The sequence below is a fragment of the Callionymus lyra genome, chromosome 10 (assembly GCF_982586985.1).
Source record: "Callionymus lyra chromosome 10, fCalLyr1.hap1.1, whole genome shotgun sequence".
Lineage (NCBI taxonomy): Eukaryota > Metazoa > Chordata > Actinopteri > Syngnathiformes > Callionymidae > Callionymus > Callionymus lyra.
In genome coordinates, this window is record NC_141827.1 from 5,242,595 (window position 1) to 5,252,500 (window position 9,906).

General features: G+C 34.4%; 1 protein-coding gene across 1 annotated transcript in view; it reads right to left on the bottom strand.

Annotated features, from left to right (window-relative positions):
- Window positions 1-217: 217 nt before the first annotated feature.
- Window positions 218-9,906, bottom strand: part of LOC148069994 (protein SSUH2 homolog) — a 14,785-nt gene continuing 5,096 nt past the window's right edge. The window contains exons 5-12 of the mRNA XM_087800071.1: window positions 8,235-8,295; window positions 8,043-8,164; window positions 6,514-6,576; window positions 6,223-6,305; window positions 5,009-5,101; window positions 3,436-3,541; window positions 2,254-2,361; window positions 218-1,501 (exon numbers count right to left, since the gene is read on the bottom strand). Of these exons, the coding sequence (XP_087656197.1) occupies window positions 1,361-1,501; window positions 2,254-2,361; window positions 3,436-3,541; window positions 5,009-5,101; window positions 6,223-6,305; window positions 6,514-6,576; window positions 8,043-8,164; window positions 8,235-8,295 (777 nt within the window). The 3' untranslated portion in view covers window positions 218-1,360. The remainder of the gene's footprint in view (window positions 1,502-2,253; window positions 2,362-3,435; window positions 3,542-5,008; window positions 5,102-6,222; window positions 6,306-6,513; window positions 6,577-8,042; window positions 8,165-8,234; window positions 8,296-9,906) is intronic.

A 9,906-nucleotide genomic window follows, 5' to 3' on the forward strand; every position in this document is an offset into this window, starting at 1 on the left:
AAAGTGTCAGGCAGAAGAGAAGCGACGAAGACTCGGAACAACGGGCGGGACGAGGGCCGTGGTTGATACGATCTGAGACGATCAAATTACTTTTGTTGTTAAGAGTTTTCATGACGATTATTCTGACGCGACATTGACTCGATGAGAATTATTTTCTAATCATGAACATTAAAGAGCTCAGACTCACAAAAAAAACAATCCAATTTGATTTATTTTCTTCATTTTACTCTTGTCGAAAGACCGAGATTCAAGGCATGCTGGGATGTTTGCTCTTCCACCAGTAGAATACAAGTTTGTTAGTCACAAATACACACTGTTACTGTCGTCATCAAAAACAAAGGTCGTAAGGAGACGTTGGATTATAAAACCTTTCATAAAATAAGTGAAATGTAAATTATTGAACAATAAACATGAACGTACAAGTGGATTCTAGCACCTAGTTTGGTTGTGTAGACTTAAGGCAGTGCATCATGGGAGATTAACACCGAGCTCGACCGTAACTAAACACACAAATAAAGATTAATGCACTCGTAGTTGTTGACGCTTATTTCGATGTCGATTAAAGAAGCAACAGCTGAGTAAACATCGTAGAAATGAACAGCAGAAGTCGACTAAATGTTGTTTTTTTTAAACGGCACATTTTGGTCTTTGCACAGAAACACGGCTCAGCTAAGTGGTCAAGAGATGAAGTGGTACGAAGGCTCGTCCACCTGAAGTATTAATACGAGTAATAAAAGTTTCTTCTGAGACTGAAGCTCTTCCAGAGGAAACTGATCTATAAACGTAGAAATATCAAGTTAAACTTCCACCAAGTGTAATAATCAAAGGAGTTTAAACTTTGACCCCGGAAGAGTTTGAGACTGAGAACCACAGGTTCTAACAGGAGGTAGAATATTGTGAAACAGCAAAAGGTATTTGTGTGAACAGAACCGCTCGACCCGCTTTGTAACCATTTGACTCCGGTTAAGAATGAAGTTAAAGAATCTAAATCACACATGAATGAAATGTTGACCATCAAGTAGTTTAGTTAGTTAGTGAGCATTAGTTATACATCAACTTGACTGTGTTTAACCAGCGACAGCAACACTGTTATAACTTGTATACATGTAGTTAGAGTAGTGACCTCCAGGGGGCCCCCTAGAGCTGCTCTGTATACTTCACGTGTACAAGAGTTTTTCCATGAATTCATGGAAACTCTACGAAGACCAAACTGAAAACGATAATAAATCAATAACAAACTTATTAAGCTTTACTTTTATAATAAAGACTTAAATTGTATAATATTAACTTGAAAAATATAAACCCCTCAAATATGCTGTATCACCAGATTTTTCACAGATGCATTGTAGGCTTTAGCGCCCTACAGGATGACGCAGCAGCAGGTCGCCGGGTAGTTGTCGGCGCTGACTTGGTTCTCGTTGCCGTAGACGTAGTACATGTGAGTGTCGCCCTTCCACTTGTAGTTGACCTTAGTGATGGGGATCAACTCCACCGTCTGCCTCTGAGAGAATCACAAGAAAAACAACATTAAAATAAGCTAAAAATAAACATGATTGAAATAAATTCTAATAATTCAAATATACTGTATATATATATAAATACAGTATATATGTGGAAGTATCAGTGACATCAGAATATTGAATGCTTGAGTTTAACAATGTTGAAACTGATTTTTTTAAAATGTATTTAATTTTTTTTTTTTTTAAGAATGTTTTTCTTAAATAATTGATTTAAATTATACATTTATTTATTTATTCATTTTGTTATGATGCTTGTGGGAGAGCAGGAGGCTGAATTATTTTTTTCTAAATTCATATTTAAAACATTTTTTGTAGCCTTTTAAATTAAATCAATCTTTCAGCCAATCATGCGACACACAGACGATCATGTGACCGTTCGATCAAGTCACTCGACTGGTGTCACTTTTACACAAACATTTTTGTATTTCATTTAAAAAGCTATGAATAAAAAATATTTTATTCATCTATTTTCTTAACTATTGGAATTAGAACAACAAACAATTTGTGTAAAAACAAATCGATTTATTTTGAATATCTCATTTTATTTTATTCAATTATTTAATAAATAAATAAATATAAATTAAAATATTCAATAAAATAAGTTTCAAAATATGAACTGTTAAATCCAACTATTTCATATTATGATGTCACTGTCATACAACACACAACTGTTCCATATTTGTTTTACATTTAATTGTCATCCTCTCGTCGGACCACAGGTGGGAGCTGTTACCTGCTGCAGGACCCTGGAGGTCTGAGGATACTTGCTCTGGTGTTCCCTCACCAGACGCTCGGACGCTTCACTGATGGCCGCGCAGGGGAAGCCAGTGAGAGGATAAACCTGAGGCGGAGACAAATATATCCATTGAACGACATGTTGACGTTAATATTCTCCACAAGCTTTTTCATTTCCTTCTCTGGCCTGATATGAAGGATTATCAACATTATTTTATTAAAAGTTATGGTTCAGTTTAAACTCCGAGTTCATGATATGAAAGAAAATATAGTAGGGGTGTAAGAAAAACATTGATCTAAAGATATATCGTAATATTTCTATTCCTGATACTGTATCAATATTACAAAAATAAATAAATACTTGTTTTTTTTTATCTCTGAAATAACATTTCCTTTTAATTCAAAGTTATTTTTTGGTTTAGATTTCAATAGTGTGTGTATAAAAGACAATCATTTGATGTTTTATTTTACAATTAACACTCAAATATTCACAGCGTTTTTTAATTTGTGTGCTGCAATTAAACCTCCGGCCACTAGTTGGCGTCGTCATTTCCTCCGTGTTAAAGTAACAACCGTTGAAATGGCAGCGATGAGTGAAAAAGAAATGAAACACAAGAGTGCAGCAGCTTTTAAAGCTGATGTTTGGACTCATTTTGTCTTTAAAACAAAGTTTAAAGTTAAGAAATTAAACAATGACAAATGCTGGACATTACATGTTGCTCCACATTGTTTGTGTTAATGCACTTTATTGATAATATAAGTTTACTTTTGTTGTTGATATTTTTAGAAGCACTTTACGACAAACACTTTCACGTTTGTTTAGAGAAAGTATTTGCTCATTTCTTTGTTGTAAAATCCAGAAAAGTGTTGTATCTTTCAAAAGAAACAGTATATTGTTGTTACTACAGTATCGCAATATATCGTAATATATCGTATCGTCACATGTATCGTGATACGTATCGTATCAACACATTCTTGACAATACACAGTCTTATTTATACGTAAAGTTTATTTGATGAAAAGTTATGTTTGAGTTTTAACTTAAGAGTTCATGATAACAAAGAATATAAACGTAAAGTTTGTTAAATCCAAGGTTATGCTCCACATAGTTAGATGTAGTTAGTGAGTTAGTTTTCCTCTGATGTATTGAGTATTTGGTAGGAATGTAAAGATGTGTTACCATGTAATTGCTGTTCATGAAGAGCTGCTTCCCGCTCACGGAGCGAAGGTCATCGATCTTCATGCCAGAGTTCTGCTCGATCACGTGATCGTCCAGGTTGTTCTTCCTGCACAGTTCAGACAATCTCTCAGATCACAGCGAGACAATCTCTCAGATCAACGTCAAGACAATCTCTCAGATCAACGTCCAGACAATCTCTCAGATCAACGTTCAGACAATCTCTCAGATCACAGCGAGACAATCTCTCAGATCAACGTCCAGACAATCTCTCAGATCAACGTCCAGACAATCTCTCAGCTCAACGTCGAGATGTCGAAACAATCTCTCAGATCAACCTTGAGATAACCTCTCAGATCAAAGTCGAGACAATCTCTCAGATCAACATCGAGACAATCTCTCAGACAAACGTCGAGATGTCGAGACAATCTCTCAGATCAACCTCGAGACAACCTCTCAGATCAAAGTCGAGACAATCTCTCAGATCAACCTCGAGACAATCTCTCAGACAAACGTCGAGATGTCGAGACAATCTCTCAAATCAACCTCGAGACAATCTCTCAAATCAACGTCGAGATGTCGAGACAATCTCTCAGATCAACCTCGAGACAATCTCTCAGACAAACGTCGAGATGTCGAGACAATCTCTCAAATCAACGTCGAGATGTCGAGACAATCTCTCAGATCAACGTTGAGACAATCTCTCAAATTAACCTCGAGACAATCTCTCAGATCAATATCCAGACAATCTCTCAGATCAACGTCGAGACAATCTCTCAGACAAACGTCGAGATGTCGAAACAATCTCTCAGATCAACCTTGAGACAACCTCTCAGATCAAAGTCGAGACAATCTCTCAGATCAACGTCGAGACAATCTCTCAGACAAACGTCGAGATGTCGAGACAATCTCTCAAATCAACCTCGAGACAATCTCTCAAATCAACGTCGAGATGTCGAGACAATCTCTCAGATCAACCTCGAGACAATCTCTCAGATCAACCTCGAGACAATCTCTCAGACAAACGTCGAGATGTCGAGACAATCTCTCAAATCAACCTCGAGACAATCTCTCAAATCAACGTCGAGATGTCGAGACAATCTCTCAGATCAACGTTGAGACAATCTCTCAAATTAACCTCGAGACAATCTCTCGGATCAATATCCAGACAATCTCTCAGATCAACGTCCAGACAATCTCTCAGATCAACGTCCAGACAATCTCTCAGATCAATATCCAGACAATCTCTCAGATCAACGTCCAGACAATCTCTCAGATCAACGTCGAGACAATCTCTCAGACAAACGTCGAGATGTCAAGACAATCTCTCAAATCAACCTCGAGACAATCTCTCAAATCAACGTCGAGATGTCGAGACAATCTCTCAGATCAACCTTGAGACAATCTCTCAAATTAACCTCGAGACAATCTCTCAGATCAATATCCAGACAATATCTCAGATCAACGTCCAGACAATCTCTCAGATCAATATCCAGACAATCTCTCAGATCAACGTCCAGACAATCTCTCAGATCAACATCCAGACAATCTCTCAGATCAACATGTTTCCACTCACCACTCCACCTTCAGTGCGATGTAGGTCAGCAGTTGACGCTTCCCTTCGCACGTGTCGCACTCCTTTGTTCCGTGAGCGTCGCACTCTGTGCAGCTACACAAACACAATCATAACACACAGTGATCAACAACAAAGAAGTCGCACTCAAGTTTCCAAATGTAGACAACTTTTGACTCTTCTTCTACATTTTAAACTTTTCCTAGTCTGTTAATTTCTTAACACGAGAGAGAGAGAGAGAGAGAGATAGAGAGAGAGAGAGAGAGAGAGAGAGAGAAATAGCACAAAAAAGTAATCTGGTTATTAAGGTTTAATAATAACTTAATAATAATTATATTTATTGCACATTCCAGACAAAGGGTGTCACAAGGTGCTTTACATGAAAACAAACATCAGTCATTTAAAAGCAGCACAATAGTAAAGGAAATTAAACAAGAAACCTCTATAATAAATAATAAAACAACATGTTAAAATATGGTAATATAAAAGGTAAAAAATGTATTAAGGGGAAAAGATAAAATGTAATAGTAATGAAATTATAAAAATAATAAATCTTGTAAGTCTTTAATGTTTTTAATCATACTTAATAATAAAAGTTTTGTATTCATTAGTGTTCAATTTGATTTAATTGATAATTAACATGTAATATGTTCACAATGCGTTTGTCTTCATTATCTTGTTACATATTGTTGCAATTAAACTTCCGGCCACAAGATGGCAGCAGTCATTACGTCCTCCGCAGCTGAAGGAACATTTACAAGCCAGTGAGATCTCAGTGATGACTGAGGACGAGAGGATACAGTGATTCTAGCAGCTGTTAAAGCTGATGTCTGGAGATAGTTACGACTTCGTCAAGAGGCATGTGGTCTGTTAATACTGCAACATTATAATTTATGATTATATAAATATTAACACAAAATAACTGTGGAAAAACATGTGAAATATTTAAAACTCCTTTCAATTTTTCTGCAATTAATAACAAATAAATAATTCTGCAACACTATCATTTATATATAATGGATATAATGCTTTTAATTTAGATTTATCTTGTGAATAGATCCTAAAAAAAGAACATTAAGTTGAGGTTTAGAGTCAAGGTTGTGAATAATAAACATTTTAAATCTGATTTAAAATGGCGCAGAGGAAAGTAAAACATTGATAAACAGCAGACGAGAAGAACAAGTGAGTGTGAAAGACGACTAGAAGACGTTCATCACCGTTCTCTGCCGGTTCCATTGCATCGATCACAGTCTTCCTCGAGCTTCTTACCGGAGCCGGTACACACCCAACACTCCTTCATCTGCAGCGACACACACACACACACACACACACACACACACACACACACACACACACACACACACACACACACACACACACACACACACACACACACACACACACACACACACACACACACACACACACACACACACACACACACACACACACACACACACACCAGCTTCAGCCTCACACACTCTTCACAGCATGAGTTGTGTTCTTACAAATCCACTGCCATGACACTCTTCACAAGACACGACTCCGCTGGCGTGACACACATGGCAGTCCTGGAACAAACACACAAAACACACGATGAACAATATGTATCATGATACAAATACACTGTGATACTGTAGAAACAAAGATATATGTGTAGTATTGTCCAGTACTTGACTCTGGTGTTGTGATAGTGTAGTAACAAGTATATATGTGTAGTATTGTCCAGTACTTGACTCTGGTGTTGTGATAGTGTAGTAACAAGTATATATGTGTAGTATTGTCTAGTACTTGACTCTGGTGTTGTGATAGTGTAGTAACAAGTATATATGTGTAGTATTGTCTAGTACTTGACTCTGGTGTTGTGATAGTGTAGTAACAAGTATATATGTGTAGTATTATCCAGTACTTGACTCTGGTGTTGTGATAGTGTAGTAACACGTATATATGTGTAGTATTGTCTAGTACTTGACTCTGGTGTTGTGATAGTGTAGTAACAAGTATATATGTGTAGTATTGTCGAGTACTTGACTCTGGTGTTGTGATAGTGTAGTAACAAGTATATATGTGTAGTATTGTCCAGTACTTGACTCTGGTGTTGTGATAGTGTAGTAACAAGTATATATGTGTAGTATTGTCCAGTACTTGACTCTGGTGTTGTGATAGTGTAGTAACAAGTATATATGTGTAGTATTGTCCAGTACTTGACTCTGGTGTTGTAGTATTTACAGACCACATGACTCTTGACGAAGTCGTAACTGATTTCATTTGTTTTCAAACCAAACTATGTCCAAACATCAGCTTTAAAAGCTGCTGGACTCACTGTATCCTCTCGTCCTCAGCCATCTCATCTAAAAGGAAGTTTTTCAACTGTCATGCTGTGATTCACTCATAGTTGAGTTTCTTTTCTCCACTATAGTCTTACTTAAACTGTAAAGTGTCTTGAGATTACTTTTTTTTATGATAAGACACTTTAAACAAAATTGAATTGAATTGACTTGAATCTCTGTAATCTCACAAGATGTCATTGTTTATTCAGCTGCAGAGGACGTAATGACTGCTGCCATCTAGCGGCCAGAAGTTTAATTGCAACACGTTTAAATAAAACATGCTAATTATAAATGAAATCTAATAATTTTAGACACCATTTAATTAGAAACCATAAAATAATTATGTTTAAAATAAAATATAAATTCGAAGTCAAAAAACATGTAATTCATATATATAATATATATTCATATATATATATATATATATATATATATATATATATATATATATATATATATATATATCAATGTATGTATAATAACTTTTCTATGGATTATTAATGCCTGAAATGTTGTTTTATTATTTTAAAAGATGGTATTTCTCTGAAGAATCATTACTCAGCGACTCTTGACACGTCAACAAATAAACCTGTAAAACTAGTGAAAATGAGTGAAACACAAACTCTTTAATAAACTTTAGTGTTTTCATCTGAAGGTCGTCCGTGAAGATAACGTATAACATATAAATTCATGGTAACATCTCAGACCTTGATGGAGGACGTGAACGGCACTCGGATCTCCTCCGTGTGGTTCTGGAAAAGTCCCGGAGCCGTGGCCGGAACCTCCCAGGGTCGGGGTGCGGTCTGGGTGTAGAAGTCCGCGGGCTCTCCTGTCAATCACACGACACAGATGTGACACACACACACTTACACACACACACACACACGTGGGAGCTGCACCTTCATGAGGTTTGTGGGCCCACTCGGTCGACCTGGACTCGGTGAAGGTCTCCAGACGATACTGGACACAGAGAAGAATCAACTTTGAATACTAGGGTTTCAGTTCGAACACACATTTGTCAGGTGTGTGTGTGTGTGAGAGAGAGAAGGGGTCAAAGGTTATTAGCACGTAGCAGCTAACCATTAGCTTTTTTTTTAAACCAGCCACTTACACCATGATGTCACAAGATGGTCTCACATGTCACGTCAGAATGTTGTTCTTCGTTGTCGCCTGACGGTCAATCACCAAATTGTGTTACTATTTTCTTTTTTTTCCTCAATCAAATCACATTTATGCTCTGATCTCTTATGTTTATTTTGATTTGTTGACTTTAGAGTTGATTGAAAATGTTCCTCCATGAATTATATGTTGAATATCTTGCAGTTTTTCAACATTTCTGTCCGTTCTTGACTGTTAACAACAGTCTAAAGACGCACAAAAGTAACCATAGCAGGAGAGGAACTAAACAAATGGGCAACTTTGACATATTTTAACAGAAATCTTTTAAACTTGATATATTTTTGTTAAATTAAAACTAACATAGTTTCATGGATAGTATTGATTGATGTTGTAGTAATTATAAAATAAAAATAAAATGATAAATTAATAATAATAATAATAAATAAATACATAACAAATAATAATAATTGTAAAAAATACAATTAAACAATAAATAATAATATAATAACACATGTAAAATAGAAAGAATAACAAAAATGATAATAGTAAAAATGTAATACAAATAAATAATAATAATAATAAATAAATACATGAAAAAATTATAATTGTAAGAATTAAAAAATAAATGATAATAATAATAAATAAATACAATAAGAAAGTAAAAAAAAAAAATGTATATAGAAATGTATGTAAATAATAATAATATTATTGAAAATAAAAAAAATTATAAGAGTAAAATTAAAAAATAAATGATTATAATAATTATGAATAAATAAATACATAAAAATATATAAATAATTGTAGCAATTAGAACTATTGTATTTACTAAAATAACAAATAATAATGATAATAATAATAAATAAATACATGAAAAAAATAAAATTGTAAAAATAAAAAAAATAAATTATGATAATAATAATAAATAAATACAATTAGAAAGTAAATAGAAAAATGCATATACCTGTACAAATGTATGTAAATAATAATGATAATAATACATATAAAATATTGAAAATAATTAAAATGATAATAGTAAAATAAAATAATAAATGATCAGAATAATTATGAATAAATCAATACATAACATACAAAAAGTATGTTTTTTTTTACTAAAATAAAAAAATAATAATGATAATAATACATATAAAATAATAGAAATGATAATAAATAAAAATAATAATAATAATAGCAAACCTCTATAAAGAGAAAAGATGTTTAAGTTTTTTTTTTTTTATCGATTAATGACTAATAATAGTCAGACATAAATACAGGTTATTGCTATAATGTGGATTGTTTTGACATCAGCGGTTTATTTAACTGACAATTTATGACCTGAAAAGACCTCAAAACGTTGTTTCTCCGTCATAAGTGTCCACATGTGGGAAACAAGCCTCTGGCAGCATCTGTGTCTCGTTATCTACGAGCAGGAAATGCTCGCCACAGTCCAGAGAA